At 44.4% G+C, this 20,131-nt stretch overlaps 1 protein-coding gene across 1 annotated transcript in view; it reads left to right on the top strand.

Moving 5' to 3' along the window:
- KCNQ3 (potassium voltage-gated channel subfamily Q member 3) overlaps positions 1-13,991 on the top strand; it is a 297,960-nt gene extending 283,969 nt beyond the window's left edge. The window contains exons 13-15 of the mRNA XM_018058576.1: positions 1,153-1,251; positions 3,016-3,100; positions 5,158-13,991. Of these exons, the coding sequence (XP_017914065.1) occupies positions 1,153-1,251; positions 3,016-3,100; positions 5,158-5,874 (901 nt within the window). The 3' untranslated portion in view covers positions 5,875-13,991. The remainder of the gene's footprint in view (positions 1-1,152; positions 1,252-3,015; positions 3,101-5,157) is intronic.

Here is a 20,131-nt window from a genome sequence, read left to right as displayed (position 1 = left end):
TGATCTTGCCCCAAACTACCCAACTAGTAGGTGGCAGAGCTGGAAGTGAAACCTGATCCAGGACAGGGTCCAAAACTCCCGTCCTCTGTAACACACCTCCATTATATAAATAGTGATTAAGAAAAGAATGGTACCTGGTCTCATTAAAAAGTTGCACCACCATCAAATGATATTTTTACAGTCTATATAGTAAGATAAAAAGTTATGTGATATATAGTGGATATATATGCATAATATGATTACTAACTGCATACTCAAATATATACAAACTTATACATATTTATATACTTATAGGTACATATATCCTGGAGGAGGGCATGGCAACCCACTCCAGTGTTCTTGCCTGGAGAATCTCATGGATAAAGGAGCCAGGCCTGCTACTGTCCATAGGGTTGCAAAGAGTCGGACACAACTCAAGTGACTTAGCACGCACTCATGCACAGGGTCAGGGGAGGAGCAGTTGGGTTTGCAGAAGGACATAGAGAGGCATGGCTCCTTCTGAGTACTGCGGTCCTGGGCCTGTGATAAGCCTCCCAGGCTGTTTCCATTGAGCACTGAGCACTGCAGCTCAGTGCCAGGTGGGGGATGGCATTTGCCTTCTGTTGTGCTCAGGGTGACATTGATGGGGGTGGGGGGCTATAGGAGCTACTATTGAATTCATCCCTCCAGTAGCTGAAGGAGCCTGCCAAGCTGCAGGGAAAAGAGGGCACGGCTGAAAACAGAGCCTAGGGCTTAGCAGGAAGACCTCCCTAACTAGAGGTTTTGGGTGGAATGAAAGCTGGAAGACCAGACCTGCTGCAGCACACCTGACATTTCCTGTAAGAAGGAACAGGACGCAGCTGTCACCCTGTCTCAGTGGTTCGGTTGCCTCTCTCCTCTGCGATGGAGAGATGCTCTCGGTACACTGGGCCAAAAGAAAAAAAAAAAAAATGATGATGCATTAAGATTAGAAAGTCTTTCTCCTTTCCTCTTTCTCTCTTTCTCTTTCTCCTCCTTACCCCCTCCTTTCCCCCTTTCTCTCTCTTTATGCTCTTTTCTTTTATATTCCAAACTCACAGCTGATGACAGAAGAAAGAGAATACATTGCTTTCCTCTCTTTTCATACAAAGCTCTCTGTCATTTAATCCCCTCTCTTTGTGTGCTCTCTTTCAGAATAGATATGATTTTCACCCCTGGACCTCCATCTACTCCAAAACATAAAAAGTCTCAGAGAGGAGCCGCCTTCACCTACCCATCCCAGCAGTCTCCCAGGTGGGGCCCGGGGGCATTGACTGATGGGCTGTGTGGGTCCAAAGCCTGCACCACATCCCAACGCCCAAGTCCCTATGCCCAAGTCTCAGCTGGGTTCCTTTACCATGGGGGTGAGGTTGCCATTCCCCCAAATAAGGTGAAGAGAAAGAGCCTGCAGCCTATTCCAGCCTGTGGCTGTCTGAGAGATTTCTGTATGAAAGCCTTGCAGCCACACTCCTTTGTGTGGCTACTGAAAATGCAACTGACAGTTTCCTAGTTAGAAAATAAAAGGAGACTTGTGGGAGTGTTTTTTTGGAACCGAAAGAATACTTTATGTTAGCAGAGCCCAAGGCATTCCTCCTGGCCAGCTCTTTTGGCTTTTTTTTTTAACTTTCATCAGCCCCAGAGACTGAAAAGGAAGTCAGCTGTCCAGCCCCAGAGCAGCTCTGCCCTCCCTGAAAAACTGTCTGAAAATTGTCCTTTTATAGGTGATGAGCAAGGATCCTTTAGAAAGTCCACTGCCTGCATTTACACTTCTTTATTCCCCATTATCTTCAAGGCAAGTATCAATAACATAAATGAGTGAAGGGAGGTAGGCATAAGAAATATTATGCAGTGTATAATAATAAGGCTCTTTATCATTAAGGAAGGAAGAGTGTAAGGAGGGCGATACAGAGCATCTAATCTTGGCTTCAGTTCTGGGGCTAGACTGGCAAGGGGTGAACCACAGGGCCCTCAAGAACCTCAGTTCTGCTCTTGCTAATTTTAGGAAAGGAGATCCTCTGTTTCCAGATACTCTAGTTTCTCAAGAAAAGCTGAATATTCAGATCTGATGGGCAATTCTCCACTTTTGAATGGCTCCAATGTTTAAAACCCTGTGCAAGCCAAGGAAAGCACTGGCGGGCTGAATTCAGCACAGAGGCCGCTGATTTTTGACATCTGATTTAATTCAAGACTGTTCTTGGACTTCCCTGGTGGTCCAGTGGTTAACACTCCACACTTCCAATGCAGAAGGTGCAGGTTTGATCCATGATTAGGGAACTAAGATCCTACATGATGTGCAAAACAGCCAAAGATTGAAAAAAAAAAAAAGAAACAGTTTTACCCAAACCTAGCCAGGGACCTAGAAGGAGTAAGTAGCCTAGAGAAAAAACAACTGCCTAGAAAGTACCAAGCATGAATGGTTTCAAGCAGTAGCTAGACTCCCTGAATTTCTCGTCTACATAGGACAATATTGAAACTAACCGGAATTTAGGCAGATATGAACTGTGATTGGCTAAGGAGCAAACGCAGCACATGTCTCAATCCTGTTCCCTACGAATATCATCTTTGGCATCGTTTTCCAGGTTTTGCATCTGTTTTCCAGTCTTAGCTAAATGGAACAGATGAAATATTGGTTCCCGAGATGAAACAACCACGCTCTATCGTCAACCAGTGTCTGAGACGGAAAGGCCAAGGAACATAATTTAGAGCAATCAAGCACTCTGGGCACAGTTAAGTGGTGTGTTAAGTTAAGCTTGACACAAAGCTTCCTGAGAACAGCCTGATAGTCAGCTTCACATTTTCCTACAGTCAACATGGTAAGCATGAGACATCCCTGGTGAAGGTCGGAAACGCTGGCCTTTCCCAATGCCCGTGGGCTGCAGAGTTCCATGGGCTCTTCCAGACCCTGTAAGCCTGAGCACAAGCAGGACAGTTCCAGGGACCACAGCCTACCTAGCTGAAGTGACCTTGCAGAGCAAAAGTAGGTGTCATGATCTTACAGCATTATGGGCTCTTTCCTAGGAATGAACCCTATGTAGCCAGACCATCCACATCAGAAACTGAAGACCAAAGCATGATGGGGAAGTTTGTGAAAGTCGAAAGGCAGGTAGGTCCTTCCTTTCTCCCACCAAAAACAAGAATGTGGAATTTATTTTCAAATGTCATTTTTTTCATAGGGAGATAACAGACCTGAGTATCTACCATTCATCAAGGGATCTGGAAATGAAATCATTGATTTAGCACTTTACTGGCTGGGTGATCACTTGCAAGTGAATGAATCGTTCTGAGCCTCAGTTTCTTCATCTGTATAATGGGGATGTTAACATCTCGTGAGGTTGCTTTGAAGATTAAATCAACTGATACCTGTAAATTACCTAGAATAGTAGCTGGCACACAGTAAATGCTCAACAAATGGTAGCTGCTATGATCGTGAACTTCATGGTGTTTAAGGAACGTTAGTGCCCTTCCCCACATTTTCTGTATTTTTCTGTATCCGTAATCCTCCTTCTGTGAAAATCTGGGTCAGTGTGTGACCTATGTGAAGGGGCCCGAAGGAGGGCAGGCTATGGGTGGGGTTCATTCAGGGCAGAAAGAAACCCATTCAGTCACATCACCCAGGAAGTCCACCTCTCATTTCTTCAGTAAAGTGGCTTGTATTTTAGCATTGTTTGGCCAACTTTACCTGGGAAGCCCACCTTCCTGGTAAAAAAAAATCTGCCTGCAATGCTGGAGGCCTAGGTTTGATCCCTGGGTCAGGAATGTCCCCTGGAGAAGAAAATGGCAACCCAATCCAGTATTCTTGCCTGGGAAATCCCATGGCAAGGTAGACTACAGTCCATGGGGTCACAAAGAGTTGGACATGACTTAGCAGCTAAACACAGAATACACCCAACTGTACTAGATAAACAGCACTGTCAATTTCCTTTAGGATTCCTATCAATCCTTTTATTTTATTCATAACCCCAAACTGGATCTGTGCAGAAGAGATAAGAGAAAATTTGAATAGTTATCCTTTTCTAGTATGTCAAGAATATCCTTTTCTGTTGTTAAATTTTAATTTGTCATCTCAGCTCTTCCATTTACCTACTCTGTGACGTTTGATGAGTTACTTCCTCTCTCTGTGCCTCTATTTCCTCAACTGAAAAATAGAATAATAGTAACCTCATAGGGCTGTTATGAAAATTAAGTAAGTTAAATAAGAAAATTAATATGAAAAATTAAATAACTTTAAAGTGCATAGCAACTGCTAGAGAAGGATTCGTTATTATTAAGACTTGAGTACCAACTCAGCCAAGACCTTGCTCTATGCTTCGTGTCGTTAACTACAAGAGGAAATGGTAGACCTGCCTTCAGTCCTTCCTGGTGAGTTGTGAACTGTCAGAGAAGAACATCCCACGCACACGTGCATGTACACTTGTGTCTGTGCATGCACGATGATTTCAATATGTTCTCAGTTGTGTAGGCAGAAGCAAGTAGATGCAGCTGATCTCAGCATACCTTCTACTGGCCTCCAAGGCCCCTAGGGAGCATCTCTAGGTCTGAGAAGCAGAATTCTTGCTAACCACTGCCCTTGTACCCAGGGGGCTTATATCCCCAGGTAGGAGGAATGTGTGCAGACAATATAGATGCTTCTTTAAGGGAATGTTTACAAATCAAGAACTCCTCCTCCTGGATCCAAACAGGAGCAGCAAGGCCATCTTCTCCTTGGGTAAAACTTATCCTCACACCATGTCTCTGCTTCCAGGTTTCTGGAAAGCCCTTACCCTGCTTTTTTTAGATTAGCAGAAATCTGTGCAGGCTTCCCAGGTGGCACAGTGGTAAAGAATCCGCCTGCCGATGCAAGAGACATAGGAGACATGGGTTCAGTCCCTGGGCCAGGAAGGTCCCCTGGAGAAGGAAATGGCAACCCGCTCCAGTATTCTTGGACAGAAGAGCCTGGCACAGAGTTGGACATGACTGAACGACTGAGCACGCATGCACGCATCCCTGCACAAAGCTCAAAATCGAGAGATACACAACAGTCAACTGTTATGATGACTATGACTTACCGCAAGAACGCTTTTCCTTTCTGGAAAGTAAATGCTATGGTTTTTCCTCACCACCAGTAACAAGTACCCGCTGGCCCAGAGAAAGCAGTGATTCCCAATTCCTTGTGTTTTCCAGGTTCATGACATGGGGAAGAAACTGGATTTCCTGGTGGACATGCATCTGCAGCACATGGAACGGCTCCAGGTGCACGTCGCCGGCTTCTCCCCGAGCAAGGGGGCCTCCTCGCCCGCCGAGGCCGAGCGGAAAGAGGACCACAGGGATGCGGACTTGAAAACCATCATCTGTAACTATTCCGAAACGGGCGCCCCTGATGCCCCCTACAGCTTCCACCAGGTGCCCGTCGACAAAGTCGGCCCCTATGGGTTTTTTGCCCACGACCCTGTGAACTTGCCCCTAGGGGGACCCAGTTCTGGAAAGGGTCATGCAACCACCTATATGGAAAGGCCCACCGTCCTGCCTATCTTGACGCTTCTCGACTCCCGAGGGAGCTACCGCTCCCAGGCGGAACTGCACGGCCCCTGCTCGGACCGAGTCTCCCCCCGGCAAAGGCGCAGCATCACCCGGGACAGCGACACGCCCCTGTCCCTGATGTCAGTCAACCACGAGGAGCTGGAACGCTCGCCCAGTGGCTTCAGCATCTCCCAGGACAGAGACGATTATGCATTTGGCCCGAGCGGGGGATCGAGCTGGATGAGGGAGAAACGGTACCTGGCCGAGGGTGAGACGGACACGGACACCGACCCCTTCACACCCAGTGGCTCCATGCCTCTGTCGTCCACGGGGGACGGCATTTCTGATTCGATATGGACCCCTTCCGGCAAGCCCACTTAAAAAAGGGGTCGTGGGCTGACTCCTTCTTGTAATGTAGACAAACTTTGTATAGCTCACTTGCTCTCACACCCGCCACATCCCCGTGAGATCACCGGGGGCTGCATCAAACGCATGCATGTGCGTGGTGGCCCCACCTGGGCGGGGGCTTGTTGTGGCCTTTTACCTCCCCCGGTCACCACAATGAAGCCGCTTCCTTCCAAGCATGGTTTGCATGACTTTACACTATATAAAATGGTACCGCTAACCTCTTTAGGACACACATTTATCCGCTGTTCTTACTTTGAATCATGACTGGACCAGTACAGGGAGAAATTATGGATGAGCCGTGCTGTGTGTCTGTGTGGTTGGCTGCTTTGGGTTTTGGTTTGGTAAGCAGAGAAAGTCATTTCCGTTGCTTCTCACATCACCGCCCCTTTGTGTAAAACACTCCAATGATTAGTTGTTTTCTTCAGCAAGCAAATAGTTCCCTCAACAAAAAAGCATCATGTACCAAGGAGATTGCCTCTTGAGCTAAAATGTGAGGGTAGGAATGAGCTAGCATCATATTTGCCAAACTAAGAATTACAAAATTATTTTATTAAGGAAAAGCTGGGAAAACCTTCTGAAATCTCTCAGAGGGACCTCACTTGGTCTGTCCTTGTCAACTCTCATGCCCCAGTTTCTTCATCTATCAAAGATGGTGGCAAGTGTAACATTTCAGATGAGTTGTGAATAGGCAGGGAGAAAGCACACACACACGCACATTAAATAGTTCCCAACTTATGTAGCCAAAGGTAACAAAATGTATCAGCAGTGGGGTGCCCCTCGGGGCAGGAGTTAAGTTCAGGGCCTTCAAGACGAGGTTCCAATTCACATTCCTCCCTATGACACTCATACAAGATGTCCGAGTCAAATAGGAACTGGAGTCAAGAGGGGGCACGGAAATTATCTGGTCCGGGACTTTCCCTGTAAAAATGAGAAATTGCAGGCCAGGTAAAGCGCGATGGCTGGGATGCCCCCATCATCCCCCAGGAGAGCTGGGACTCAAATCTCAGTCAGCTGACTCTCTCCAGGCCCTGGTCCCCTCCTGCTGACACTGCTCTGCAGTTCATGCAGTGGGACCAAGATGCCTGTACTCTGTGTTGTGTAGAAAGCACTCAGGAGACTGTTTATCCAAGTGGGAGGGGGATGTCTGCTTTTATTGCAAAACATGTTTGTCTGATGCTTTGCATTCTGGATCCAGAAAACAAATCAGTACCAGGAAGCTACAACATTTCTGACATGCAAAGAGGCAGAATTTCCAGAACCATCCAGTTTCACCCCTCTAGATATTTGAAACCACATGTAGCCATAAGACTAGCTAAAGAGTAAGCAGCCAAGGTGGAGGGCACTGACCTCCTGTATAAGTATCAGCATGAAGCAGAAGCCGTCCTGTTAGGAGATGTCGCTGCTCTCTGAAACACGTTGATGGGAAAGATTTCTGTTAGGCTTGGGCTAATTAGCTAAATGACTCCACCGCAGTGTTATTGTCTCACTCTCTTCACACGTCTAAGGGCCATTTTAGATGGTTGGCATGGTGACCATCCAACTGATTGACTTGGAATGTCTGCATCCCACCAGTATTCTCCCTCGCATTGTTGTCGAGAGCCAGAGTGGCTGTGGCAGACGCGAGGTTGACGGCTTCATCATTACCTAATGCAAGGATTTTGCACTCTACTGGAGAGAGCAGCTTCTTCCTCAGAGGTGGATTTCTTTCAACCACATGTCAACAGGTGTCTTGTAAAAAGCTCAGAGTACAGTGATAATGAAGGGTCAGCCCCTGACTTTAGGAACTTACAACCAAAGCCTGAAGTCCTTGGCACTGTGAATGGCAGAAAGGAAGTTGTACATGGAGAGTCCCATGAATAGATGGGTGTTGACCTTGAAGTCCCAGGCAGGAAATACAGAAGAATGAGCACATACATCAGACATGAAGCCCCCTCCCCTAAGGTTTGCTATTGGACTTTCTGGCCATTTGAAGGGCAAACGGCGTGGGTCATTCAATCCTTCTCCTGGCCCCTATAATATGGCTGCAAGTGCCACTGGGGTGCATGACCCAATAAGCTTTATGTTCCTTCCTTAGGGCTTGGTTCTTGATTCTGATATTCCTGGAATCTTTCATCAAAAATGACTGAGCCATCTAACGTGCCAATTATTTTTCTAACATTAATACCCCTTCAGAACATACTGGTCTCAGTATCTTACAAGTAGAGGCATTTTCCAAGAACTCAATGGAGTTCCCAACTGGAAAAGTGAGACTTTCTCATCCTCATGTTAAAAATAGTCATCATGGATCCAAAGTTAGATGATTTCCTTAGGTTCGTTTAGTAACTGACAAAGGACTAGAATTTGTATTTAGTTCCAAACCATAAGAAGGCATTTAGCTTCCCTGCTGAGTCATAAGGCCAGGATGGCAGAGATTGGATTTGTGTTGATTTTATAGCCCCAATGCAGTATCAGGGTAGACAAAGGCAAATTAATCTTCATGAATGAATAAATGATAAGAATCTTAAGAGCTACTCTTTCCCATCTAAGAAAACAAAAAAGAAAAAATTATTTTCTGAAATATTTTGCTTTGCTATTCCCTTTGAAAAAAAAATTCCAGAAATACAAACCAAACCCTATTCGAGTTGCCTGCCCATAGACGACATCATCAACATGGCTGTCATTGATGAAGTAGAAATTCAGGGTCTAGGATTAAACATAGGTTATAAGGAGAAACATTATGTGCTTCCACAAACATCTTTTTGTCAAACCAAGAAGCAGAATGCTGGAATAATCCAACAGAATTGGTAAATAACCATTACCAAGATTACTGGTAAATTGAGATTATTCTACCAAGATTATTCTGCCTCAGATATACCAGTGGTTTATCTGAGATTATTCTACCTCGGATATACCAGTGGTTCTGAAGTTTACCCAAGAAAGTACAATGGTTCAGCAAAACTTCATGAAATAATGACAAATTAATTCCATTATAAGAACTAAATATGACTTTCTCAAGGGAAACTGCATCATGTGCATTCAATCTCTGTATGTTACAACATGATATATGCAAATTTTAAGAGGTCCTCTTTTAGTATTATCAAAATTAATTAGATAAATCTACTTTCCAAATGTTAGGTTAAAGGTGATCCTATTGGCTGAGAAAGTACTTGAGATCACAGTTTGAAGTATCAAAGACTAGCACACAAATTCTGGATGTATTTTTTTTTAATTGTGAGAGGAAAAGGGGGGAAAACCCCCATCAAATTGAGAAAGTTCTATTTACTAACTGTGTTTGTTCTGGAAGCTGAGAGATCAGATTTATTAGATATAGCATTGATGTTATAAAGCTCTAATTGTCATGAAAACAAAGCCAGATGATCCCAAGATACTATAGGTCAATGAGTTCATTAATCAACAGTATGCATCGAATGATTATTTTGTTCAAGGCAGTTAGTTCCTAAGACACTGTAAGTTGAAAGAATAATTACTTATAGACATTATTAATTGTTAATGCTAATATAACAGGAGCTGCTCATAACTGGCCAAGATCATTGTCATAATTCTATGCCACTCAAATAAGTGTGATAAAAACACTCATTTGTTTGTACATTGCCAAGATTTATTAAGCACCACTGTCTTTTAGGCACTGCACAATGCACCAGATATTCAGAGAAAAGAAAAATATCAAAATCTAGGACTCCAGTGGCCTTGAATTATTAAAGATCCCTTCAAACTGTGTCTACCAAAAGTGGAAAGAACCTCATTTCATCCCTGCAGACAATTTTATATAGACAGGAATGCTTCCAAGGAATCAGTGAGAGCTTGAACATGGAAGAACGTGAAAGTAAAAACTCTGCATCGAAGTAGTCACAACCCCATCAGCTCAGGAAAGGCCAAATGGGTCCTACAGGGACTTTAAGTTCCCTGCTTTGGACTTTATGGCTCCAGATAAGCTGTGGAAGGAGAGTTTTTAGAGCATCTGAGAAGGTTCTTGGAGAAACGCTTTCTCTTCCTCACCAGATTGCTGACATAATGGACACCAGGCAAGGAACTGAGTTCCATTTCGTTGTGTTGACCAAGAGATGCTTATAGTAAGGACCAATATACAGCATCTATTTCAAGAGAAAAGCTAGAAACCTACAGACGAGGTTCTTCTGGGCCAAGAGAAGAGCCGTGTCCAGTGTCTTAAAATGTCAACTGAATTTTGAACAGTCTGCCATTCTCAGCCCAGGCTTTCTCCAGAAGATGCCAAGTAACTGCTCTTGGTTTTCCTAGAATCCACCCACAAGGCACCTAGAACCACAAGGACTGTCTTTGCTTTCTGAACCCCAGGCACTCTGAGGAATCTGCCCCATTGCCCTCACTTGTCTTTCAAGGCTTGTTTGTTGCAGGATGAACTTTTGAACAGACTGTAAGTCCTTTCTTTCTATTGAAATCAACCCAAAGTTCTTGTGTTATTGATACTACACTATTTAAACCTGAGCCTAAATCAGGTAGCAGGTAGCACAAGGCCCAGGTCAGAAGCGGAGACTGTCTGCATAGATTTAGTGCTTTAGGAAACAAGGAGTGGAAAATGCCTAGAGCTTGGGAGTGTATAGAGATGCCCTGGATGAAGATTTGAGTTATATTCAAACAAGTTTGGCTTTTCTGGCAAATTTTCATTTTCAAAACAGCTAATTCATATAGATAAAACCCGTAGTACAGAGACTGCCATATCTGGGTGACTACCATTCATGTTCATTTTTTTTACAGAATATGTAGATTCCATTGCCTGAATCTTTGCTGTAACTCATGAACTCAAAATTTACGCTAGAAAATCTTTTTCCGAGAAACAGTGGTGAAGATACAATACCAATTTGTACACAACAGGATCAAGCGCTTTCACAATTGCCATTTAAATAAGGACATGTCTAGAAATAAAAATGCTTCCTTTTTCCATCAAAATAAAGAGCAGGAATGTCAGAAGGAGGAGACCAGGACTGTCGGATCCCAGTGTTTGGGTCGTGGAAGTTCCCTGCAACACACGGTTTGTAGGTGGTAAAGTCAAATAGAAATAATTAAATATAAAGAGATGAGTGGTTTCAACAGGGAAAGTCAATTGTGCCATGATGTCTATGAGACAAATGCTAGAAATGAGTGGAGAGCGTCCAAGAAAGAGTTTAAGTTTGCTGAAACCCTCCCCAGGGGGCTTTGTTCTCAGCTTTGAACAGTCTCAGCTCCAGCATGCCTGGGGGAAAATGTGACTAGTATTTTCCTCTATTATCATAGATGCAGGAAAGTAGAATTTCATAGACTTTTAGATGCTCAGAATGAGAAGAGACCTCAATCACCCAGAAAAACCACTTCTCTTTTTATATCAGGAAGCAGAGGCTCAGAGCCAAGGAAATCATAGTGACTAAATGAGTGATTGTGTCACAGAGTCTGGAACTCAGATCTCCTAACTCCTAGACCAGATGTTAGAGATCAAAAACTAAGAGTGAAATACCCAGTGAGAATAGAGCATTGCTCTTGAGCCCAGGAGATGAGAGAAAACTTCCCGGTCCACTGGAGCAACTGCAAAAGCAGACACATATTTAAGACATCTTCCCGTCTCAAATATGATTGAGGATCCTATGCCTCGAAAGATGACATCATTCCTTCTTCCAAAACCCTGCTGTTTTCAAAGGCATAGAAATACCACTGCTGCTGTGAGCAGTTGAGAAAAGGAAAGAAGAGCCCTCCTCCCCTCCCCTCCCCTGACCGCTCCCACTTTGTCCCCTCTGTGTCCTGCCCCGCATAGACCAGTCCATCTCTTTGGTGCATTGCTTAGACCCATTCAGCTTCTGAGTCATGTCTCAGACTATATCCTTATCTATAAACCCATTTACCAGGATTTCTCCTCAGGAGGGAAAAAAAAAAATTATCAACTTGAGTTTAAGAAATGGGATGTGATTTCTTTGGGCAACTATTTGACCCTAAGTCACCAGGTCTACTAAAGTTGTCCCTTTGCATGGGGCTCTCTGGGTCTTCCCTGGGCAGAGCCTATTTCCTCTTGCTTTGTCCCAGAATGTCTGTCTTGTTCATATCACAGCCTAGTATTCTGGTGTCTTCACCAAAACTACAAAGAAGCAAAGAGAATTTAACTGCAGATGTAACTGTAACTGTAACTAGAAAATTGTTTCAGGAAATGAACAAGCCTCTTGTCGGCTCAAAGGAAGATTTCCACAGTGATTTCCATTCAAGCTGTGTTGGTATAGATTTTCCAGAATTCAGTAGGGCTGCCCCACAGCCCTTGTTAAACCTAGTAGCAGAATATTCATTTCTCCTGAATCAGGCAGAACCAGGAGCTCCTAAGAGATAGAAAGATGGTCAAGCTCTTGGATGGCAATAGGTGACCCAGTGTTTTTAAAAGACTGTCTGGGGTTGAAATAAGTTTCAGAGAGAAATAAATCAAAAATGGGCTCTTTGACAGAATAACCTGAGTGTGACTTATAATTGAGCAGTCAAAAGCCTTTCCCACAGATTAGGAATATATCTGTAATTCCTCCTAGACTTGTCAAATGGACTATACAATTTGACATCCCAGAGTAAGACAAAATAAGAGGATGTTTTCTTTCAATGTTCTATTCTCTTCCTCTGCCCACAAGACTGTGGTCAGGGAAGAGGGAGAGGGGAACATGCCCTGATGTCTCACTTGGAGTGGCATGGGACATCACAGTTCTCTCTCTCGAGTTCATGCAATCCTCATCACAATCCCACCAAGGAAGTGTTACCATTTCCACATTGTAGATGAGCAAGCTGAAGCTGAGAATGAGAAGCCCTCAACAAAAACCCATGTACCTCCAAAGCCCATTGCTTCTCCCCATCCCAAGTCTCCCAGGTCAATGGAAATGCTCCAGACAGGCTCTGGGATCTTTCACAAAGCCTTGCCCTCCTCCACCCTGTCACCTTTCCAGTAGAATGATTGCAGTCCCGTTGGGTCTCTAGAGAGAGGAGTGATTCTTGCCTTGACTGTTCGCCTTGCTATTTGGTGGTCCCGCCTGTTCTTTTGAGTGATTTTACATTCTAGCTGTCGGCGGGAGATGCCACATAAGTTGTCTATCTGGTTCATGTTGGAATTCACTAGTTCTGGGAATTTGGTATGGCTACAGATAACCCCACAAGTGCCCCTTGTTCTTTATCCCCAAGGATCTCCTTTCATTGTTTTAACCAAACAAGTTCAAATGTCCCTCCCTCCCGACTCTGGTCTTTTGTCTCTATAGACTGCCCCTTTATTCCAGGGCTTTGAAATCCTGCAGAAAGAGTTGGGTCTTCAGAAACACTCTCTGGGAGGCCAAACGCTCAGAACAGTTTGTGTTTTTCTTTCTCGATATGAAAAGATCAAGGTTCCCAGGAGAAGCCAACCTGATCTTATAATTGGGCTCTTATTTTCCCTCTGATTCCTGCTCTAAGGGAGGGGAGGATAGCTTCACCCTCCAAAGTTCCTCTGAGGGTTCAGAGTCCGGGTGGGAGGCCAAGTTCCCAGACTGGGGGCTGCTATCTTGTCAGGTGTCAGAGGCTTTGCTGTTAGAAATGTGAGGTAGGCTCTGACTCATCCTGAAAATCACCTTAGATGGGCCAGCTTCATCAGACTTGTCAATCCTTCCCCGTTTTAAAGGAAAATGCTTTCCACATTGCTTCCAGTGCGATATGGCTCTTCTTGTACTTTTTCCTCTTCGTAATGTAGGAGTGATGGAAAATACCAGTCTTTGAAGAGCACATGGAAGTTTCCAGCGACATGAATCCACTGTATCTGATTTTGGATTGTATTTTCTTTAACCCCCTTTTACGGCATAGAATTCTGGTGCCTTGCTCCCTGAATTTGTCTCCATGCTAACAAGTAGGCTTTCTTCACATTCTGGCTTACACGGGAACACAACTCTTCCACAAGTGGCCTTTAGTGCTCTTTATAATATGATTTCCTGTAATTTTTAAACTGTATGTGTAATTTATATTCTGGCTGTGTCCAATCTTTGAACAACTTTACTAGGTTGATTTCCATATATATTATGCAAACAATTCTTACCTGATTTTTTATGTTCTATCTTAAATGAATACTGCACCACTTATTAATAAATAGACATTTCAATGACTGTGTGGCATGTTTTCCGCTTCATCAATGACACAGAGTGACAAGTAAGGACAATTCTTTGTTTGGGTTTTTTTTTTAATATTTATTTATTTATTTGGCTGTGCCAGGTCTTAGTTGCAGCACACAGGATCTTCGATCTTCCTTGCAGTATTCGGGTTATTTAATTGCGGAATGAGAACTCCTAATTGCAGCTTGTAGGATCTAGTTCCTTGACCAGGGATCGAACCTGGGCGCCTTACATGGAGAGTGGAGAGTCTTAGCCAGTGGACCACCAGGGAAATCTCAAGACAGTGCTCCTTTGGAGAAGTTTCACCTCCTAGACCATGTGGAAGGAAGACCAGGCAGGTGACTCAGAGAGACTGTAAGTCTACGGAGGGGAAATGAGAGAAGCTCACGTCAGATCGTCTCCCTCTATAGTCAGTACCGCTGGAAGGGATGATTTCTCTTGAGAGACAGGGTGTTGGAGCAGGGAACTCTGGGAGCATTACTTAACCTTTTTCTGTCTTGGTTTATCATCTGTAAAGTGAGGAGGAAAATGTGTGCCTTGAGGGGTCATTATCCTCCTGAAGGATCTAGCACTCAGCAAGTCCTCAGTGAGTGAAAGGTTTTGACTCTATCTTAAACTTGCCTCACTGGCTGCCTAAATTGGGTTTCCATAAGAATAGAGACAGGATATTGGGTGCAAGTAGTTTATCTGGAAAAAGTGGAGAGACTGAAACAGGGAGGGAGAATAGTCAGTAAAGAATGAACTGCCTTGTGGGTAACTGGGCTCATTTCCACCAGGAACTCTGCGAACCCATGCGAAGTGTCCCAAAGAATTGTTCCACCTGAAGACAGGCGTATGGGCATTCATCCACTGAGCCCTGTTTTTCCCTGGTGGAGGGTTGCCCTGGGGCATTAAATGCCCTCCTCTGTCAGTTTCCTGGGCTACCGCTGAGCAAGCGCCCCAGGGCAAAATCTCAAAGGCAAAGGAGCAGAGACGCAACCAGCGGAGGTGATGAGCTGTCTGAGTGCTTTGACCACAGGGCAGAAAGTAGGCAGGGCAACAGCAGCATGTGGCACCTAAGCCTGCCTGAAAACCCCCCATACACCCAGGGAAGCAAAAACCCAGCCAGGTTGCCACAAATCACTCTAAGTCAGAGGACAATGTTGGCGAACACTGGGCAAGCTGGTCATGGTGGCCACAAACTTATTCATTGTTAAAACAATGCCTGTAACTTCTAGGAAGCAGGGTATAAGTTCTGCTGGAAGGTCATCCTTCAGTTCCAAGGTCCACATTTGTTATTGTGAAGGCCTGAGACTGAGCTACGGTTGAGAAGAACATCCAGTCTGCAAACATGTGTCCCTCCCGCAGTGAAACACACCCACCTCCGGTCTCAGGTGACTGTATGACAGTCAGAGAAAGAGCCTAAAAATTATATCCCTGAGAAAATCCCTTTCCATCTGCATAAATGGAGCAAAAGCCCATTCACAGTCTTGCATCCCAGGTCCTCCCCGGAGCCAGTTATTGTTCCTAACAATGTGGGCTTCCAACAATGAGCTCAGGCAACCAGCTGACCTGGGACCCAGTGGCCTCCCCACACTGAAGATGTGTAAGAGGTCTCCCCTGAGAAAAGTCCAATTGTCCTCGTATCCTGCCTCCACATCAAGTATGAAAACATCCCCAGCAATTTATTTTCTGCTTCCAGGCAGGTCAGCCCAAGGCCAGTGGAGAGAAAAGGGGGTTAGCAGAGGGAAATAGAGATGAAATAGAGAAATAATAGAGATCAAATCATGGACAGCCTCCTGGGCAATTATAAGGACACTTGCTTTTACTCTGAAAGTAAAAGACAGGAAGTTAGTGCAGGACTTTGAGTAGAGGGATGACAAGATTTGATGGATGCTAAGTAGGGCTTCTCGAGCTGCTGTATTGAGAATACACTGAATGAGGCAGGGGCAGAGGCAAGGAGCTTAACCAAGAGCAATCCTAGCTTAGCAATAATCCAGGCGAGAGCCAAGAGTGGCTTGGACCAGAGTGATGGAGGTGGTAAGAATGCGTTTTAAGTGTAGAAATGACAGGATTTGCTGATAGATTGAATGTAAGGTGTAGAAGAAGGAGAAGAAGCCAGGGAGATTATATAGATTTTATCTGAGTGACTGGAAGAATGAAGATATCATTAATTGAGATGGGAGTAGATTAGAGAAGAGGCTAGTTTTTGCATATGGCCTTTTGCATATTAAATCTGAGCTACATACAAGGCATCTAACGATATGTTCAGTAGATAGTTGAGCATGTAGTTAAGGGGGTTATTTAGGGTTGAAGGTTATCAATCTATCTATCTATCGACTTGACAATTTACATATAACATTTGAAACCATGAAACAAGGTGCTATCTCCTTGTGAACAAGTATAGAGATGAGCAGACACCTAAGGACTGTACCTACAACATCAAGAGGTCAGGGAAACAAGGAGAAACCAGCAGAAGAGGCTGAGCAGAAACAGATGACGAAATAGAAGACAGGAGACTGTGATGTTGGGATGCCAAGGGCAGACTCATCTCATGGAGACAATGAGCTACTGCTGCCACCGAGTGCCACTGAGAGGCAGCGTGAGCGGAGGCTTAGCTGCGCAGGAGTCATGCAGACCTCGACAAATCAGTTTGGGTGGGGTGCTGGTGTGATGTCTGATTGACACGGCATTGAGAGAGAGGAGAGGAGGGGCGATGGGGATGTTGAATAGGGTCAGCTCATGGTGACCACCATAAGCATACACTTCCGTGGTATTAAATAAATTCATAATGGCGTGCAACTATCACCACCTTCCATCTCCATAATTCTTTCCATCTTATAAAACTGAAACTCTACACCCATTCAAGAGTAACTCCCTTTTCTCCCTCTCTCCAGTCCCTGGCGACCACCATTCTGCTCTCTATCTCTCTAATTTTGACTATTAGAACCTCATACAAGTGGAAGCCTACAGCATTTGTCTATTTGTGCCTGCATTTTTAAGTCTGGGGAAAATGAGAATCAGAGACTTCAAGCAGTTTGCCCAAGGCCACCCAGCTAGTTAATTACTGAAGCAGAATGAAGGTTGTAGTGTTTGTTCCTGTTGCCTCAGCCAGAAATGTTACTGTTAGCAACGTAGCTGTGTTTCACAGGAATCAACCAAAACTTCAGAAATGCAAGCTTTCTAGGCAGATAACGGGTAACAATTCTCAAAGTTCTACCATGAACCAGAGGCTGTGAGCACCTTCTCTATGACCATTCAGGCCTTCTGACTGCTGTCCGCAGTGGCTACTGTTGTAATCCTCATTTCGTAGATGAGAAACCTAACTTTGAGTTAACTGATCTCCCTAAACTGAAATGTATAGTCCAGGAGGGCAGAGATCCCAACCAGCTTTTTTGGAGCTCTCACCCCAACACCCTGAAAAAGCCTGACACATAAATGTCACTCTCACACTATTCTGTAGACATCATTTTTCCCCCAGCCGGCCTGAACAATTGTGGGTGCTGGGTTGCAAGATGCTCTAGGTACACAGTACCTGCTCTGCAAATACAAAAGACTAATACAAAAACTCTCTTTCCTTAAGGGAAAGAGAGGATACCAGAGTAGGCTTTCTGGTGATGGGGGTGTTTGAAGTGAGATTAAAAGGATCAAGTAGGGACTTCCCTAGTCAAGAGATACCTGGAGTAACAGGCAAGGACTGGTGCTAAAGCTGAAGCTCCAAAACTTTGGCCACCTGATACAAAGAGCTAACTCATTGGAAAAGAACTTGATGCCAGGAGAGATTGAGGGCAGAGGAGAAGAGGGTGATAGAGGATGAAATTGTTGGATGGCATCCTCGACTCAATGGACATGAGTCTTAGCAAACTCTGGGGGATGGTGAAGGACAGGGAAGCCTGGCATTCTGCAGTCCATGAGATCACAAAGAGTTGGATGCGACTGAGCAACAGCAAGGGCCTTCCCTGGCGGTCCAGTGGCTAAGACTCCCTGCTCCCAATGCAGGGGCGCTGGGTTCCATCCCTGCTCAGAGAACTAGATCCCACGTGCCCCAACTAAAAGATCCTGCAGTCCTCAATGAAGATCGAGTGCAACTAATATGTGGTGCAGCCAAATAAGTAAAATTTTTTAAAAAGGATCAGATAAAGTTTGGGGTGTGGGTAGGTGAAAGGAGCTTATAACAATCAAAGAGCTCTTCATATGTGGAAGCTGAAATCTGAATTTATATCATTTTTACACATGAGTATGCTCCTCCTTTTGCTTGTTTTCAACCATCTGAAAAATGTAAAATCATTTTTTGTTGTTCAAATCACTCAGTTGCGTCTGACTCTTTGTGACCCCATGAACTGCTGCATGCCAGGCTTCCCTATTCAAGCTGGTTTTAGACGTTCAAGCTCATTTTTAAAAAGGCAGAGAAACCAGAGATCAAGTTGCCAACATCCACTGGATCATTGAAAAAAGCAAGAGAGTTCCAGAAAAACATCTATTTCTAGTTTATTGACTATGACAAAGGCTTTGACTGTATGGATCACAATAAACTGTGAAAAATTCTTCAAGAGATGACAATACCAGACCACCTGACCTGCCTCTTGAGAAATCTATATACAGGTCAGGAAGCAACAGTTAGAACTGGATATGGAACAGCAGACTGGTTCCAAATAGGAAAAGGAGTATGTCAAGGCTGTATATTGTCACCCTGCTTATTTAACTTATATGCAGAGTACATCATGAGAAATGCTGGGCTGGATGAAGCACAAGCTGGAATCAAGATTGCCGGGAGAAATATCAATAACTTCAGATACGCAGATGACACCACCCTTATGGCAGACAGTGAAGAAGAACTAAAGAGCCTTTTGATGAAAGTGAAAGAGGAGAGTGAAAAAGTTGGCTTAAAGCTCAACATTCAGAAAACGAAGATCATGGCATCTGGTCGCATCACTTCATGGCAAATAGATGGGGAAACAATAGAAACAGTGGCTGACTTTATTTTGGGGGCCTCCAAAATCACTGCAGATGGTGACTGCAGCCATGAAATTAAAAGATGCTTACTCCCTGGAAGGAAAGTTATGACCAACCTAGAAAACATATTAAAAAGCAGAGATATTACTTTGCCAACAAAGGTCCATTTATTCAAGGCTATGGTTTTTCCAGTAGTCATGTATAGATGTGAGAGTTGGACTATAAAGAAGCTCTGAAGAAGTGATGCTTTTGAACTGTGGTGTTGGAGAAGACTCTTGAGAGTCCCTTGGGCAGCAAGGAGATCCAACCAGTCCATCCTAAAGGAAATCAGTCCTGAATATTCATTGGAAGGACTGATGTTGAAGCTGAAAATCCAATACTTTGGCCACCTGATGCAAAGAACTGACCCATTTGAAAAGACCCTGATGCTGGGAAAGATTGAAGGCGGGAGGAGAAGGGGACGACAGAGGATGAGATGGTTGGATGGCATCACCAACTCAATGGACATGAGTTTGAGTAAACTCCGGGAGTTGGTGATGGACAGGGAGGCCTGGGGTGCTGCAGTCCATGGGGTTGCAAAGAGTCAGACATGACTGAGCAACTGAACTGAACTGAACTGAAGCTTCCCTGTCTTTCACTATCTCCCGGAGTTTGCTCAGACTCATGTCCATAACCATTTTAGGCTTATAAAAAATAAGCAGAGGGGCTAGGCTTGCGCTACAAAATTCACAAGCAACATCTAGCTGTTTCCTTAGAAGACTTCCACTGGCCCACAGGACAGGTGATGCTTGGCTCGCAGATCTTAATGGCAGGAAGGGGGAGTCTTCTCCTGTTCTGCTCCTTCAATGCACGTAATTACTGTCAGAAGAGGTTTCCTATCCGACCCTGAATCAGTGCTTTGTCATTCCGCTCACGGGGTCTATTCAGCCCATAACACGGGTATTTTTCTCCAATGGAGCCGATCCTGTTTCACCATCCTGACTTTTTGGTAGGATTTTTATTCTTTTTTTTTTTTCTTCCCCCCTAGAGAATTTAAAGCAAAGTTATCAAGCCTTTCCCCACCCCGACCCTCTGTATCTTTCACTAAGAATTCATATAAATCCCACTGCCCTGACTTAGCTGTTAATCTTGCAGGCTGCTTAATGTCTCTGAAGTCATTTATCCTGTTCGGGAGATAGGTAAGTCATCTATTGTAGAGATTT

Source organism: Capra hircus, chromosome 14, assembly GCF_001704415.2.
Source record: "Capra hircus breed San Clemente chromosome 14, ASM170441v1, whole genome shotgun sequence".
Classification (NCBI taxonomy): Eukaryota; Metazoa; Chordata; class Mammalia; order Artiodactyla; family Bovidae; genus Capra; species Capra hircus.
This window is presented reverse-complemented; position numbering and strand designations above follow the sequence as displayed.